The sequence below is a fragment of the Mastacembelus armatus genome, chromosome 7, assembly GCF_900324485.2.
Source record: "Mastacembelus armatus chromosome 7, fMasArm1.2, whole genome shotgun sequence".
NCBI lineage: Eukaryota > Metazoa > Chordata > Actinopteri > Synbranchiformes > Mastacembelidae > Mastacembelus > Mastacembelus armatus.
This window is the reverse complement of record NC_046639.1, coordinates 26,148,818-26,167,029: the sequence shown is the minus strand read 5'-3', so window position 1 is coordinate 26,167,029 and position 18,212 is coordinate 26,148,818. Positions and strand designations below refer to the sequence as shown.

The following is an 18,212-nucleotide window of genomic DNA, read 5'->3' as shown; positions in this document are numbered from 1 at the left end:
TTCATATCGATGGGAGGCTGGAACTGACTAGGCACTGTTAACTACTCACTAACAATAGCCCACACTCTCTCTCTCTCACAAAACACACAGGTTTACCTGCATTTCCTAGAAAATTGGACGTTTGTCTTCCAATAGCACCAGGCAGTAAACAAAGGCAATTTTCTTTGCTGAATCAGAGTGTGGTATGAATCCGACGTCTTCTCTCCAGCGATGAGTAACAGTTACATGACATTCTCAGTCATGTAGTGACAAATCTATGAATGATCTGTGACTGACTGAAGCAGAGAACAATTGGTGAGTAATTTCTCTCGCGTGTACCAAATAATTGCCTTTGTTTCGTCCTGAATAATTCAAAAACTATCTGCAGAAAGCCCACACTATCAACAACAGAAAAGGTTCTCTAAAGAGAACTGCTCTAAAAATAGCTGTCAAATTAAAATAGTGAGCCGTCTTGAGTTTTTTTTTTTTTTTTTGAATTGCCTCTGTCTGAGAAGTAGCTCAGATGCTGGGGATGGGGGGAGCATGGACTTGACAGTAGAGTGAGGCACGTCAAGAGTCAGAGAATGGAAACATTGTGTGGGGGGGGTTACACTGAGAGGGAAAGAGGACGAGCCTTTCAGCTCCTCTAGAGGGTTGGAATTCCTCCCGAGCTGTTCCCCCATTTGGCAGGCACTTGTGAAAACAATTCCCCAGCTTTTAGTCACTCTGCAGATCCAATTGCCATTTCCACTTTGGAGAGAACGGGAGTGAGAGGCAATACAGATAGACAGAACACAGACAGCAAACGAGAGAAGAGTTTTAATCTGGTTGGACAGATGCCGAGGCCAGTTGAGCGGTTGTGCGATATTAATATCTTATGAAGGCTGTCTGGCAGAGCAAGCTCACTGTCTTGTGTGGTTTTGTGTTTGTGTGTTGCAGCAGCGACTATTGCAGTGGCTAAATGAAGAACCTGTGAACATGCATGAGGGAAGGACTCTACCTTTCACTTTGGTGACTTCCCCAGATGCTTTGGCCCAAAGAAAGATGGAAACAACTGGGAAGAGTAAGACACATACCTTGTCGCCCATACTGTTTGTTTCTTAATGTGTGAGTAATGAAATACAACTTACTGGGGAGACCTGCAAATGACATTTATGTGCAGTGCTAAAGACCAAGTAATGAACATGCACAAATATTCAATTTCCATGAAACAAACCTGCATTGTATGTGGAAAACAATGTTAAGATCTCCGTCTCTGCCGACTGTGCTTCTGCTCCAGTTAAACGAGATGAATATGCATAGTAAGCAAACCTTCTGCTCTTCCAGACTTGAGCCAAAGCTGCAGCACAGCTCCCATTCAGTGAGCCAACAGGAAATCCTACGTACACACATCGCTGAATCTCTCGGCCTTCCCTTTTGACCCCTCAACCGACACGCACCATGACCTCTGAACTGGAGAGTAGCCTGACATCAATGGACTGGTTGCCCCAGCTCAGTATGAGGGCAGCCATCCAGAAGACAGACACAGCTCACCACCACGGCCACCACCACGGACACCACCACCACAGTCACCATCACATGCACATGCCTAGCAAAAAAATTGCCCATTTGGATCCGGGGACGACGCTGGACCAGGAGGAAGCTCTTCAACACAGAGATGGTAAACCGCCCTACAGCTACGCCAGTCTCATCACCTTTGCCATCAACGGCTCACCGCGCAAACGGATGACCCTCAGTGAGATCTACCAATGGATCTGTGACAACTTCCCCTACTACCGAGAGGCAGGCAGCGGCTGGAAGGTAGGACAGGTCTTGCTCTTTTGGTTTTTATCTAACAAAAGATAACAAATGTCTGAGCACTAAGCTAGGGCTGTCATATTGACAAATCCTCATTATTGTATGTTAGGAGGAAAGAGCAAAGTGTAAAACATTCAGGCTGCAGGCGTCTCCTTTTTTGGCCAGTTCTAAACTCCACACTTTAATTTTCATTTTTTAATCACATATATTTCAGCCAACAAACTGTATCACCTGGAGCTAATGAACATCCTCTAACTCAGGTGACTTAGGAAAAGAAACAGCAGCTCTCCACCACAGTGATCACAACTGTGCTGTGAAACGTTGCAGGACTAACAGGGAGTTGGGTCTGGTTCTGAGAAACACACTTGACCCAGGACCCGAGTTGACCCGATTTCAAATCATACTCAGTCTAATCAGGTCTGGTAGAGTCTCATTATACTGACATGGAACCCGGGTCTGTGGGTCTAATATCGAGATGTGACCCTGGTTAGGAATAAGTGGGTATAGATGATGATGGATGGATGGATGGAGTCTTCCATGCAAAGGTTTATGCTTACACTATTAAGTGTCTCAAAATCGTTGGAACTGTTGTTCATGCAGGAGGTGAAAGTAGGACTCTTAATTTGTAGTGAACGGCAGCAGTAGTGCTTCTGCTTTTCCATTCAACAAGAAGTGATTACAGATCACAGTTGGATCTTCGAGGTTAGGTAAATTACAAATGTTAGGGGCAAAATCTAGATTTGACAAGGGATTTAAAAAAAAAAAAATCTTATTTGATGCCAGATTCAGATTTGATAGAAGACTATCAAGCCCCAGCACTAGTGCTCGTGCTCAGTCGTTGCCTTGGAGAGCACAGAAACCTTTTAGAAAACCAGGAGTGATTGACAGGTGCAATTCGTCTCATTCAGACGATATTATTAAATCCTTATGTAAATGTAGCTATGCAAATCCTGGCTAATATGAGCAGAAAGGTGGCTGTGTTATTGGAAACAAATGAATAGATCCCTACAGTTGTGTCTTGGGGATTCTCTACCTTATTAGTGAAGAAGGGGATGGATATAGTCCTTCCACTGACACATTGAAAAGGCTTTCTGCAAACTATCAACCAATTCATCTCTCTGAGAGTGGGAACATTTTTCTTCTTCTCTCATTATTTCTCTCTCTCTTTCACTTCCTATCTTCATCTCCCAAGCACTTGCACTATACCAGCACCCCCCCCCCCTCTCTCGCTCTCCTTCACTCTCTTAGTCACTGTCTCTTTTTCTTTCCCTTTCACGAACCTGTGTTTGTTCCCTGTCTATAATCTTCAACACACCATTCGCTGAGCGGAGATGCATGCCAGAAATGGAGACAAAAAGGTTATGATACAAGCCAGGTTGTGTTGGCACAGCTTCTTACCTGCTGTAGGATTCAATCAATTAGTTTTCTGTTCTGAGAAAGAGAGAATAAGGGTTATTGAGAACAGTCAGGCTTTTGCTGGTTGTGTTTGGTTGCCAGCGTGTTTTTAGTATCGGATAATTACCTTTCTAGATTCATTGATTTGTGTGTGTGGCTGCATTCTAGCAGCACCATTAAAACACTATACTGATGCTGCTGTGGTTTCATTTTTACATGTTGTGGCATTTGTCCATGATATCAGTGCGGAGAGTCTGTTGTGACATACATACCCTCGAGTTGTGTTGTTTTCCACCTGTGTCAGGTTCACGTAAGCGACGCACAATATTCTTTATTGGTCGGTGCAACGGTAACTAACACGATATCTTGTTTTTAGTGTGCAAAACTTAAAAAACTGAGATAATCAAACAATAAACAAATTCAGTTCGCCTTTTTTTTCCTATTGGGGTTATTAGCACAGTTAAACATTTCTGTGTATGAACTGACATTTTAGACGCATGCAAAGTAAGAAGTTAAGCACTTTGCAGCGTTTCAAGGTGAGACACTAGTGACACTGCTGTTGTTAATATTTGAGAAAACACTGCATGCAAGACATGCAGAAAATTACATAAGTCTGCTTCATTCTAGTTCAGGTGATTGCTGTCAGCTGTTCACAGTGGGACGCAGACGCAGAGACTGTCTGGCTGCCATGTTCTTCAGACATTGTTGACTCACACGTACACATGTTGCAAGTGCACAGTTTGAAGCGCATGTTTTCTGAACATACCGACTCGGAGCGAACGGTCGAGCTTTCAGAAAATGCCTCATACATGGTCCGCCGTGCCGTCTCCTTCACCCTCTGCCACAGATGCGTGCGCGCACACATGCACAAGCTTGTACACCCACAGAGAGACTCCCACTCAGGTAGGCGGTGTACGTGTGCAGTCTACAGATTACACACGGGGAGCTCAGCAGGAGAGGATATGGGGGGAGAAGAGAGAGGAGACTGTCAGAGAGCAGAGGAGAGTTTTACTACCCAGCACACGCACTCCGTCTGCTCTGTATGATAATGTGAGAGTGCAGGAACAGCAGAGTTGAAACCAGGACAACACACAGTTACACACACTCCCCACACACACACACACACACACACACACACACACACATTCATACAGGGTCTTCTATCCTTAGAAATCACACTGGTTGAACATTACAAACTTACTGCATGTGTTGCCTCTACACACAAATGCAGACACACACGTGCATGCATACACACTTTCAGCTGCATCAAATAGTCATGCATGTTATAATCGTGTAGCTTTCCAAGGTCATGAGGGATTTGAGTTTTACCTGGGAATGAATATTGAGAGCACGTGTCATCTGAGGAGTAATGATGAGAAGCTTAGACCGAAAGTCCGAGAAGTTTAGAGTCTCAGAATTAAACAGCGCACGGATCCATGAGCCATTTGTTTACGGACGTCACTTCTGAATTAATCAGTAATGTGCACACAGCATTTTTGTTTTTAAAGACAGTGGAGTGGAGATACACTGAAGTGAAAAGCAAACAGCTTTGCATCGGGCTGCACTGTCACTGTAGCATTAATTTCTGTCTTTGGAATAGCATTGTGCCCTTGATGTCATGTTTACTGACCTCTCCCACTTTCTGTGTACCACTCTACTTTCCCATGCCCTCTGCAGCCCCCTTACCGCCATTTCACACCCACGTGTCCCTGCACTCCAGGGTCCACCTTTATCACAGCTCCTAATGACTACACAGTGGGGTACCGAAGTCATACAGGGGTTTTTCTTTTTGGCTCTTATTTGTCAGTTTGTAAGAGTGAGTTGTCTGTAATGAAATCACTTTTGGTGTTGCACTAATGCTTTTTTTTTTTATTTTTAAGTGCAATGAGGATTTGAACTGTAAAAGCTGACCTTCAACACCTGCATTACAATATTCTTTGTTTTATGTTTTAGCTTAATTAGCCTTCCTTTTACGCTGTTTCAGTGTTTTATATTGCACTTTGTTCTTCTATATGTTGTCTTTGTGCTCATTTTATGGTGATTTAATGTTTTTCACCTTGGCAAATATGTTGTTTTCTGTCCTCTAGTTTTATTCTCTTAAGTCAATTATTTAATTGACAGGACATGGATTAATAATAATCTTAAAAAAGTAATTTATCAAATGAAAATGTCAAAGTCTCAGCTTCACAAACGATTATATGAAAAACAACCAATTTCAACATTTTTAACAATTCAGTGGAATGTAAATATTAATGTGTATTCTATGCTGCTTTGTTCTGTTCATGCTAAATATAATCATGAGAGATGCTGGTTATTGAAAGCTCATTGCACCATTACACTATTATTGAAATGTGAAGGTCTCTTGAGAAGGGCAGCCTTAACTTGTACCTTCACCAAATGTCTTGTTGCAGTCTGTGCTGACTGACCTGGTCTCTTGCGACCCCCGTCGCCCCGGGCTAGTGGCCATGAAACCAGTCTAATTGCCTGAGAATTACAGAGGCCTAATGTGACGTTGTAAAGGGCAGCACTACTGCTACGGCCTTTGGCCTTTGGCTGCACACCACATGTCATAGACAATCACCTGACATGAATCAACGCTGGCCCATTATTCTGGCTTCCAACCTCTCTGGCCTGCTCTGTGGGAGATCTGTGTCTGAGCGCAGTGAAGGCACCGACCTTCACTATCGTGTCAAGTGTACTTACGTGTGTGGTGGAAGGCTGTTGTCATTGGCCGATGGGAGTCATTATGTGGCTGCAGCCGCGCTGAAGCTCCTGAGCACTGGTGAAATTCTAACTGTGTGTTGTGTTGAACTATCAGCTGTGATTCAGCCTCTATAAGAACTGTAGAAAACACCTTGTGCAGAGTGTGTGTCCCTACATCTACAGCGTATAGTGCTGATGTACATGTGTGTGGATCTGCGTACATGGAGGTGTGTTTATGTGTGTGTGCGAGGCCAGATGTGTTTTTTACTTGTGCGTGTGTCTGTGTAAGTTTGCTTTTTGTTAAGCGTTAAGAGATGTCTCACCCCTGTTAGTGTATGTGTCCCCTTGTCACTAAATAACACGGGCCTCAACATTCCCAGGTCACATCATTTTGGGACCACCCTGCTGTCCAGATGTGTATGTTCTTGAAAATGTTAGTAAGTAACGCTGCTACAACAATGTTAGAACATATTATTTACAAATTTATAGGCATCCAGCCATCATCTGTACCCCCTTAGTCCTAACCAGGGTCCCAGGGATCTGCTGGAGCCTATCCCAGCTCTCTCTGGGTGAAAGGCAGGGGTCCACCCTGCCCATAGGTGTGAGTGTTTGTCTGTTTCTGTGTGTCAGCCCTGTGATAGACTGGTGACCTGGTGTACCCCGCCTCCTGCCCAATGTCATCTGGCAGCAGAGTGACGGGGGATGGATGGATGGATGGATGGATGGATGGATGGATGGATGGATGGATGGATGGATGGATAACCCTATTACTGACCAACCTTATCGCAGTTCACCTGTGAAGTACATATTCAGCTGTTACACAAAGATCGAGAAAGTTGACAGTTGTGCTTTTTGTGCTGTAATGTAATTTGTGTCTCCTACCATATGATGTCAAATGCTGTATTACAATAATCTCACCCACACGTACGTACATGTTTAAATGTTAATATAATATTTAAACTCGTCTAAAACACATTTTCAAGGCTGGAGATTGAAAACACATCCTGGGATAAATAAACAAAATATACTGCTGAAATAATCTTTTTATTATGAACAGCAAATTATTTTTCCTCAGTACAAAACCAGTTTCACAGGAAAATATTTTTAACAAAGTACATCCCATAAGGAACGAATACTGTTCACTTCTTCAGCCTGATAAAGGTCAAAGGTGAACTGTGAGGGAACTATGAGCCAACATGTTTGAGTTTTTAATAAATGCCGTTGGTTTTAAATGGAGAACGTAGCTGCATGTACGTATGTTTATGCATATACAGTATACATACACACACATACATGCAGCTATTAATTATACTTGCATATGAAACACCGCTAGAGCTTTTAATTACATACTAATCACTAATAGCAGTCTCAGTATTAAATTCTTAATTAAAATCGAGGAATTTCTCTTGCCATCTCCTCAAGGATTTGGCACCCACCCAGCGCTGCAGTTCCTCTCTACCCAGCCAGGCCTGTAGCACTCTCCATATGGCTAATAATAGGCTTAGGATTGGTTTCCCTAGCACTCAGGAATGCAACAATTATACCACAGAATGATCGTATTTGCTATTCCCTGGGTTTGAATCCCACAAAGAGACGTGGGCCTGTGTTTTGTCAGACCCTAAATAACATCAGATTATTTCACAGAACAAAAGAGGAAACTGGAGATATTTTGTCTGGTTTGACAAAGTTGAAGTAGCAATTTCGCGGTGTGCTCTGAACACCTCTGCAGTCAGACATGCACATTATTATTGGGTGTACACTTTTACATGAAACCACCTTGTTATCTAGCCCCATGACTGCAATGTGTCCAGACTGAAATGGTGTAATGTGAAAAGGGTTTACATGTAAAAAAAAAAAACTGCTGCCACGCCAGCACTTCCAGGCCATTTTTATAGAGAACTTTGTCCACATTGAAATATTGGAAACAAGAAAATATTGTCTGGATCTCGTCTTCTCTGTCCCCTTTGGGTTGGAAAATCACAACATCTGTGAAGAAGAGGCATGAGAGCAGTGTGTTCGTTTAGTTGAATCCAAAATATTTAAACGGTGCCTCTACAAGTTGATCAGCTACTGACGTTTTACTCATAGAGGGAGTAGAGGTGACCAAACTTTGGCTTCCTAACTTGAAGTTCACGCAGTCCCGCCTGTGTTTGAGCAGACTTGCATCGTAGTTTTTGATCAAGCTGCTCTTCTGGGTGCTCTGTGCTTTTGACCTCTGCCTACGGACTCTTCCCGATTAGCTTTAACACAGCTATCCGCTCTGTAGCACAGAAACTCACTGTACACTTGTCTTCATTTCATCAAGCAAGAACAACAGCAGAAAAAAAGAGGCTGTCAAACGTTATTGGGATGCAGGGTGCACCCAAAGCACTTCTTCCTGCCTGTCCTCCTTCCCCTCCTTCCTCCTTCCCTGCTCGCTCACCTCCTCTGCCGGAAAGCTGCTGACAGAAGCTGTCACTTCGCCACAGCGCTCGGCTCCACACAACCAGCAACAGGAATTGTGCGCCACCATGACCTCTTGAAGCCTTGCAACCTAGTTTGGTCTGTTATTTTTGAAAGACTATATTAAAATACGCAGAGAGGATCGCAGCTAGTTAGTGAAGAGTGTTATTACCAACCTGGAAGTCGGGAAGCCATAAAGACTCACAAAATAAATGCAAGTAGTTATGAGGGACCAAAACAGATAAACCAGACTTGACTCTAACAAGATCCTGCATTGGTCGAACGATATGAAAACTGTCCTGAGGTGTAAAATCATCTCTGAGTGGTAGAAAACCTTGTGTTTGGGTGTCAAACTGCTGGGTCACATTTCCTTGTACCTTCCACAGCACTGCTCCAACAATGCCACTCACTGTGCTGTTTAACTGCAGGGCCTTTTTAGCATGAGTTGCACTTAAGAGCCTATTGTGTGTCCAGTGGCTCTTTGTTTAGCAGCTCACCAGGACCTGTACTTTTTATAGGAGAGTGACGTGACTAATGAACCTTAGCTAACACTGTGGTAAACATTAAGTTCCTGTTGGTAGAACCTGGGTATGTCCTATAGCCGCTTCTCAATAATTGCATCCCATTGTCTTGCTGGTGGAGAGCTTTTATTGTGAAACAGCAGCAGCAGGAAATGTTTGCATTGCATTGGTAGTACCAGTTCCTTAGCACAGCTCAGATACAGCTTCAATCCATCAATACATATAAAATAAGGCCGATATCATGAAGTGGAAACGGGAACACATGAGTGAAACAAAACTCTAAACCACAGAGGTTCAGTTAGAAGCTATTACTCTACTGGGACTTGTAAAACCAGCTTCTTTCACCAGCACAAGTGTTGTTGTCTGAGCACAGCACATGACATTAAAGGGGGGTCGGTCAGGTCAGTGGCATCAGCCCTGCAACCCGGCAGGATCACAACAGTGTGGCTCAGCTCAAACATTCCCCTGTGAGGATGCAGTCGAAACACACGGTTTCATAGCGCGGTGCAGTAATTACAGCCGACCGACCCCGGGCCCCTGGAAACGCAATACTACACATATATAACCTGTGGCAAGGGCTTGCAAGTAGACACTGCTCTGTTTTTAAGTGTCACAAGCCTGGGAGGTGTGGGGCAGCTGGTTTAGGACACATTTAAATGTAGCAGGGCCTGCTGGTTGGAATTATTCTCTGCATGTTAGCATGTCCTTTTAAATAATGGAGCTTCTCGTTAGATACCCAGAGACAGCAGCAGCCCGTCCCGACTAATCTGCAATGCCACACGTTCTCTGTCCATCACGCCAACATGTCTGTGAGCAGGTGAGGCCTGAGTATATACGTGTATCTTCACACAGCTGAACAGGTGTGTACAAAACTCCTCTCACCTGCCCGTGTGCACGAAGACCTGCCTGTTTACACGCTCGTGTGCAGGTGCATACACAAGCAAACGCAGCAAACGCTGAAATAGACACAGCCGCACACGTACACACTTTCAGGCACATGCACCAGAGTATAAACACACATTGCACAGTCACACACACACACACACACGTTTTATCTTATAGATGACTTGGGTAAAGTATTTCAGTGAGGCAGTGAAGAGGGCGGGGGACGGGTCCATCAAATGAAATGAATATGTATTAGAAGGGGTTTGAAGTACTGACTTGTATTCAACCCTGCATTCTCATGGAGCGGCTGTCACTCCGTCACCATCAGGATATAATAAGGTGTCTCAATGACGCTCAGAACCCAGGAGACTTTCACATCCAAGACACCTGTCCTTATGTGAATGTACCCCACATTCCCTCTTCCCACCGACTCCAGCTCTTTATTTCTTTGTGCCTCTTGCACCCTCCCTCTCCCCAGCTCCTTATCCTCTGCCTTACCTTCAAACTTTACCACATTTTCTCTCTCTTTCTGCACTGGGTTCAGCTGAAAGTTAATAAAGTCTCCTCCATTGCTCTTCTCTACAAATACCCCACTGCTATATCTTTCTTCCTTTTCTCTCTCTCCCTGTTTCTCTATTTATTTCTTGTTCTCTTGTCTGTGGGTGCACGTGGACTGCCTCTGTGACTCCACATTACATTCATTCTAAAGGGCATGGCAGAGGCTCTCCTGAATAATGCTGTGTGGCTGTGCATTTCTGTGTGCATGCGACTCCTTTTGCTTTCCATAGGTTAATACCCTGGCCATCAACCCTTTTGCTCTTTGACCTCAGTCTCCCTGCTTGTGCTCAGTTGAGCAGATATTTCAGAGGGATTTACACAGCCACAGAAGTGAAGCCGAGTCAATTAGTGGATGTATTTTCAAGCAATACCTTAAAGAGTAACAGCTCACGCTTCCTCCAGCCTGTGAAGCTCCCCCATCTGAAAACCACAGTAACCCCGTATGTTCACACAACAGTGCACTGACACTAATATTTGGAAGTTTATTTTGTCCTGTGTTATGTACAGTATTTCTTTTATGTGCTAACTCCACACTTGCACTTCATATTTCAAACAAGCGTTGATATCTGTACCTAATTGCTAACATGGTGTATTATGTGTGAAGTACATTTTTAATTCCATCAGGAACAGTGTCTCACCAACTATTTACTTTTTAGTGCTGAAGCCCAACACAGCCTGCAGATGTTTCTCTATAAAAGCCTTCCAGGGAAAGCAAGAGATTTTGCCCTGTGAACCGCTGGAAGGGTTCGAATGTGAAATCGGTGGAGGAAATGGCTCTCTGCCTAATAGTAGATTGTCTGAGATGTTTATCACAGTTGAAATGTTGATTGGAAGCCTCAGCAGACCTCCTTCGTTCTTATGCGACTAGGCTTATACCTGTGAACCACATATTTTCACCAGAGTTGTTCATCTGATGAGCCAAGTGAGAAGACTTCCTCCTGCTTTGCAAATATTTTCCGATTGATCTGTGCACGTCCTCCAGTGCACCCGACTGCACCAACCAATCACTCTGCATTGTTTTGGTATAAGGTGTTTGTTGTTTCTCGTCTTAATCCTGTTTGTAATTCAGTTCAGAGGAAAAAATGCCATCTAATGTTACCCCTTTTTAAAATCGGCTGCCGTGACCCAAATCTTCCAAACCTACCCACTTACGTAACTTCAGTCTTCTCCATGTGACCTGTTTCTTTGCTCTATCTGCACACACACACACACACACACACACACACACACACACACACACACACACACACACACACACACACACACACACACACACAGCTTACCACCTGTGGCGACTGCTTCCTTTATTCTGCACCCTCCCTCATCTGCACTGTCACATCCACATACTCTGAAGACTTCAACCATTTCTGTCGACTTTCAACCTCATCATTCTTTGTTTGATTAGTTTCTCGGGCTCATCAACACACACACACACACACACACACACACACACACATACACACGAATGAAAACAGCTTCTGGTCCTAACCTTAACCATCACAACTAAATGCCTCCTCTAAACCCTAACCTAAACTAACCTAGACCTAATTTAACCTTGACCAGAATGTGCTAACAATGATGGTGTGTAGCTTAAATTAGTCCAAACAATCATACAAAGACATATGGACACACACACACACACACACACACACACACACACACACACACACACACACACACACACACACACACACTCACTCACACGCAGTCTTACACTCCTTTCCTGTCTTTCCTTTCCACCCGAAAGCATGTTTCCAAAACTTGACTTTTTGTCACACATCACATTATATCACATTGCATTTTGTCAAAAAGTCATCCATGCTTATCAAGCCCGCCTTATATAACTAGACTCTTAAAGTCCAGAATGCTGTGCCCGATGTTAAGCAGCAGAACCTGCTACCACAGACACACATAAACACATATGCTCTACATACCTCACATGCTTCCACAAAACCTCATGTATCTAATAATAGCTCGCTCTTTGGTCCCCAGAAACCCATAAAATTAAGGGGTATTTTGGAAAGTCTACGTATACATTATAGAGCTGTCTGCACTTCAAATACATTTATCCATACATCCATCTTGGCAGTAAAATCTGTCCTCAGGTTACTGGTGTTAATCTCAAATATAATTATTTAATTACATAATCATTAAATAATGATTGTTATTCAGGCTGTAGTATCACAATTTCAACATAATTTCACTTTTCTTAAACAACCTGCTGGGACGTATAATTTAATGGTACATAGATGATCAGCTAATACAGGAGTGGGCAGCCCATGTTCCTCCAGGCTCAGGTGTGATCAATGAATCAGATACTTATAAATTAATATTGGAAGTGTTTACAAACAGCTCTTTGCATAAATAATACTGATTAATGTTTAATGTTGTTCATTGATACAAACATTGAAATATAGGAATGTGGTTGAAAATCAGGCAAATTTTTCTTTATATGTATTAAAATCACACTTTTTATATTATCACATGTATCTTATTTAAATACTTACTTCAGGTTAATGCTATAAACAATGTTAATCACTAAACAGAAATATCCTAGAAGTTCAGTCTGATGAATGTGAGGTTTTTGAATCTCTGCTCCAAATAAATCCAAGTCATTTTCTTTATATTTTTGAGGCCTACCATAAAATTAAGTAGTTTGGTTTGTATTTAAAGTTTGTAAAGAGGGATACCTCAAAGCTGGAGAGGCTAAATGTCTGGTCAGGCTTGAGCAGAAGTAGCTCAGGTGTTGTCCAGCTACGTTTGAAATGAAATATGTTAGTATTTTTCTGAACTGCAATGCGTCGTGAAAAAGTGTTCATGATAGAGAGGAGGAGGCTGCAATTTGGTTTAAAAAGTGGGGATAATGGAGCACATTTTCAGACAATTGTCCTAGAAAGCCTTTGATGTTGCACTCAGTGTGAAAAGTAATGGAAATAGTTGTGTAACAAATGAAAAAAGAAAGCTAGAGAGAGTAGTTCAAACACTGGCTGCTCACTCACCTCCACACAACTGGCCAAGCTGCTTTGAAAGTTTAGAAAAGTTGCAGAAATGGTCGGGTGCAGTCCCCTTAATCTGATGTCGTTTCTGAAGCCGTACGACCGTCCAGCAAGCGGTTCTGAAGAAGCATGACAGCAGCTTAAAGCTTGGTATACAAAAATCAGTAGTGTGTGAAAAACAAAAAATAGTCCCACAGAGCTCATTTTGATTAGGTCTGTTTGGCTGCGTCACGACAAGCAGGAGACTTTTCTACTGCGTTTACAGACTGACATGTTTTCCTGCTGTGGGAACAGCAAGTGTTTATGTTGTGTATATCATTTTTTTCATGCTGAAGTTGTGGGGCCAAACCAGTAGCCTACTTGAGTGCCCTTCTTGTTTTTAACACAGACACACACAGATGATGCTTGACGGTGTGATCTATCAGCTGCTGGGCAGGAATGGCGTGGCCCCAGCCTGGCCCAGTACGCTCATTAATCAGGCAGGGCAGGGAGTGGGTGGAAGGAGGACACTGCAGTGAATCTCATTATCTTACTTCACATTCCCACTAATCAGTACACTTATTGATGGTGACTATTACCATTCTGAGGTGATTACTGTTTTCATAGCATTCAGGAAACGAGAAATTCACGTGTATGATCCGTCTAAATCTGCTGAAACACACGCAGCTTCCTCCTCGAACATGTTCGGTGTGTCCTTGAGGTTCTTTGAGCAGGGAAACTGTGGTCGGCTCTTTCTTTTCATTCTTTATGTCCACCTTTTTTACAGAAGCAGTTTTATGTGTCATTGACCTTTTTGTTGTTGTTAAGAGAGTGCAAGTGCATGTGCATGTGGGGAATTCATGCTACAGAGACTACATAGTCTAAATTAAATGGTCAAAACAATCAGAAAGAATCAACCTGTAAATCTGAACTGAAAACTCTGTGTAATCATAATATTATAATAATACATACTACATAATACATTATATATATATATATATATATATAATATTATAATATCACACTGGGTGTGAAACAGAAACACCCAAATTTCACTGTATCGTTGCCCATAAACATAAACCATGTAGATAAAATGCTGGCAGTTTTTTGTGGGTACCAAGATATTACAAAGCATATTTTAAGGGGTTTGAGCATTTATACACCCATATAAGCTGCTATATGTCATAATGTAATAATAACATCCAAATCCCAAGACCAGGGTTTTAGCCGGCCTTATGGCTGCACTCTATTGATGACCGTCCATCACTTTGGTCAAAGTTGAAATATCTCAGTGTCTATTGGATGCGTTTCCATGAAACCATTATAAGCAATAGTAGTAACTTTGGTGGTCCTTTATCTCTTGATCATTGGATCATCTTTGACCCACTGGGTCTGTGTCAAATGTCATCTAAGGAAGATGCATGATTCATGATTCTGACGTAGGTTTGCTAACATCTTGTTCTGTGCCATTATTATGACAACTAAAATTCAGCATTACTCTAAATGATCTATTGTAATATATATTGTGAGTATGCCACATTACTAACACTATTATCAGCTCAAGGAATATTCCTGAGGAAAATAAGCTTCCTGTGCCCCACAAATCATCCTAGAAATAATATTTCCAATTCTTGATTTAATGTAGGGGACATCATATCGCTCCTTTAAATAAATGTACCAGAAATATTTTACTAATAAACTTTGGCCGAGGTGAATTTTTTTTTTTTTAATGTTGGCACTTGAAGGTTTGGCTTAGTGCGAAAATATAGATAGTTATATATAGACATTAAATGTAGTAAACAGCTGTGCAGAAACTGCATGGGTAATAAAAAATGGTGTGTCAATAAACAAGCAGTAGGTGCAGGTTAGCAAAGCTAGACGGGCTGGCTGCTGAATTGATGCGAGGACTCTGTATTAATGATCCCATCTCCACCTCTTACAGGAAAGTTTTTGGAACAGATGGTTGCCTTTGTGTGCCAAGCTGGTAGCAGTCCTCGTTGCCTTTTTTCATCACCCGGCTGTCATACATTTTTTGATGGACGGCCACAAGCAGCCAGTGACCCGCTAAGCAGAGCGGTCAAGGATTGTCGCAGCTTTCCTGGAGGAGGAGCAGGCCGAGGCAGAGGTGGCCTGGGCTGGTACAGTGTGCTAGAGACAGAGAGTAGGTGGCTTTCAGAAACAAAGCTGATGTTGAGCAGTGGGAGCCCAGGAGAAGGAGAAAAGAAATTCCACCCATCCCTCTGTCTCCTCCCCTCCTCCTCCCCAGTGGTATTAATTAGCAACAGAAGATGAGTGAACAGGAGCCTGAAGGGAGAACAGGTTCATGTCAGGTTAGCCTACACTGTTGTGGGCCTTCTCTCTCTCTCTCTCTCTCTCTCTCACACACACAAACAATAAAGAGGCGTTACAAATCATGAAATATCAGCTTCCCCTCACAATTTGTTCTGTGATTCAAAAACAATGAGCACACCTTCTCATATTCCAAAATAAACCCAGACTGGGACACCCAGCCACTGATGCTCAGCCCGCCTCGATGTCTGTCTGTGTCTGACAGAACAAATTTGCTCCAGTCATCAAGAAATCAAGGAGTGACAATGCAGTCGCCTGAATCTGTGGAGTAACAGCTCACATTTGACTCCCGTGCAACCAAAGCTCTGCTCTACTTGGTAGAGTACGTTCACTAGTAGTCCAGACCCAGCACTGTTGAAACTGGTTGAGGTCTAACACAGACTGGGTCAAAGTTCCTTTACTGCCAGGCGTCAAAAGCCTGACCAGGGAGATGTCAACAGTAGGTACAGGTTAACGGTAGGAACAGGTTAACGGTAGGTACAGGTTAACCTAAGCTGTGACTATACTAACTAAGTAGAGGAGCTAAAAATAGTCAATTAAAGACAAAGACAAAAAAACATCCTTCAACTGAAAATGCAACATATAAAATGTGGATTCATCACCAATGGGGATGTTGATGCCTTGTTTCAAACGTGCACAGGGGCCATGAGGGATGTGTCATTAGCACGAGCAGTGCACCCCCTTAAAAAGACACAGCCTCTTTGTGGGACCTGTAATCCTCTAATCAAAGGTTAGGAATGACTTCAACTCATAAAAAGAGAATTAACAGAGACACGATGTTGGTTTGATGAAGGAATATTTTATCATGTGACCTCTGGGGTGGTGTCATCCTGCTTCTCATACTGAGTTAGAGGTGAAAATACCCAAGCTAGTCTAGAAAAAGGCCAAGTGCTGCTGCCCCACGTGAATAGTACATACTGGACTAAGACTCAGCTGATCGTATACAGTAGTAAAGAGACTAAAAAGTACTTCAAAAAAAAAACCAAAAACATATTTAGCATTAAAATAGACTTTAACGTTTTTTTTGTCCTGTTTTGTCTTTTCTCCTGCCTTTTCTTTCCCTTCCCTTCTCTCTGCCTGTCTCTCCCTGCAGAACTCTATACGACACAACCTGTCCTTGAACAAGTGTTTTCTTAAAGTGCCTCGCTCCAAAGACGACCCTGGAAAAGTAAGTATTTCCTGAACAATGTAATGTGACTGAAAAGCCTGGCTTGAATTATGGTGCAGCACACAATGAAAGTGCAAGCCTTCTTCAGCAAGCTTACAAATTAGGCAGAGGCTACAGCGATTACTTTTCATGTGCGGCACAAGAGCACACGTGTGCGCACATTTGTGCACCCAAAGACACTCACGCTTGTTCCCTTTCTCTCTTTGTGTGTCTCTCTCTCTCTCTCACACACACACACACACACATACGCACGCACACGCATGGAGTGTGTGCAGTTAAAAGCAATTTGTAGCTCCATAACCGGCTGTGCTGAATGCTTAATGCTGCTTTCTCTGTTTTCTGCAGCTCTTCCGATATTGATTCTGCCAAGTAATAATGTGGTACAGGGAGTAATGAATAATAAGTATATGTGGGTACACTCCTTCAGATGTGAGGCCGTTCATGCATCTGTTATGCTTTATTAGGCCCCGATTCAGTCTCTCTCACATGCACACACAATCAGCTTTAGGAAGGAGGAAGCTTTAGATATGTTTCACCACTGCTGCTCCTGTGGTTAGGAAGCAGAATTGCCACAGCCACTTCAGGAGCGCCGGGTTGATAACAACAATTTGTCAAGTCCTTGTTTGTGCTGAATCGAAGGAATTGCTCAGACGGGGAAAGTACATAATTACAGCTGATCACTGAAGCTTGTCTTTACAAGATTTTTTAATAAAAGCTCAAATGTCTGAATTTCAACTCATCACGGGGTTAACATGAGAAGTAATCCACCACTTTTACAAAAACTGACAAGCCAATACTTTTCATTGAGCTCTCAAAACTCTGCTCATTTTGTTTTGGGGGGGGGGGCCGGGGCGGGAGGTGGAGGAGGGAGTTTCTCTAGGCTGCGGGGATTTTGGAGCCATTGAAAAATGAATTAAGGGGAAGAATGTTTAAATAATTCAAAAAAAAATCCTTGAGTTGGAGTGGAAGCCTATAGTCTGCAAAGACACAAAGAGAGCGGCTCCTCCTGATTAGCCTGACTCAAACCTGACCAGCACCTTAATTCACACGGTGGATCGAAGCGGTCAATAGCTCAGCGTGGGGGGGAGGTCACGTGTGCGTAGAGAAGTTGAACGTACATGCGATGTTTGAAGCCACAGAGAGACGGGAGAAGCTAAATCATGCATGTGCTAACGTTAATTGGCTGTGTACTGCTCAGCGATGTGGGACTGAGAGACAGTGGGAGGAGAAGAGGCAGGGATGGAGAAGGTGGTGGTGGGAGGGTGTTGAGAGACGAGCCGTGTGTTTGTGCGTGTGTGGCCTGGATGCAGCTCCTGAATTCAGGCAGCAGCTTTGGACCTTCTTGGGAGGGAAGAGGAAAAATGAATGTGGGGGAAATCAGACCAGGAGGAAATCAAGGAGCAATTGATTTCCTCATCTCTCATTGTGTGTGTTTATTTT

The 18,212-nt window shown here is 43.0% G+C and overlaps 1 protein-coding gene across 2 annotated transcripts in view; it reads left to right on the top strand.

Moving 5' to 3' along the window:
• Positions 1-18,212, top strand: part of LOC113145070 (forkhead box protein J3-like) — a 48,342-nt gene that overhangs the window by 6,769 nt on the left and 23,361 nt on the right. For both annotated transcript variants that reach the window (XM_026331410.1, XM_026331409.1), the window contains exons 2-4: positions 919-1,042; positions 1,306-1,779; positions 16,698-16,772. In XM_026331410.1, coding sequence (XP_026187195.1) covers positions 1,420-1,779; positions 16,698-16,772 — 435 coding nt within the window. In that variant the 5' untranslated portion in view covers positions 919-1,042; positions 1,306-1,419. The remainder of the gene's footprint in view (positions 1-918; positions 1,043-1,305; positions 1,780-16,697; positions 16,773-18,212) is intronic.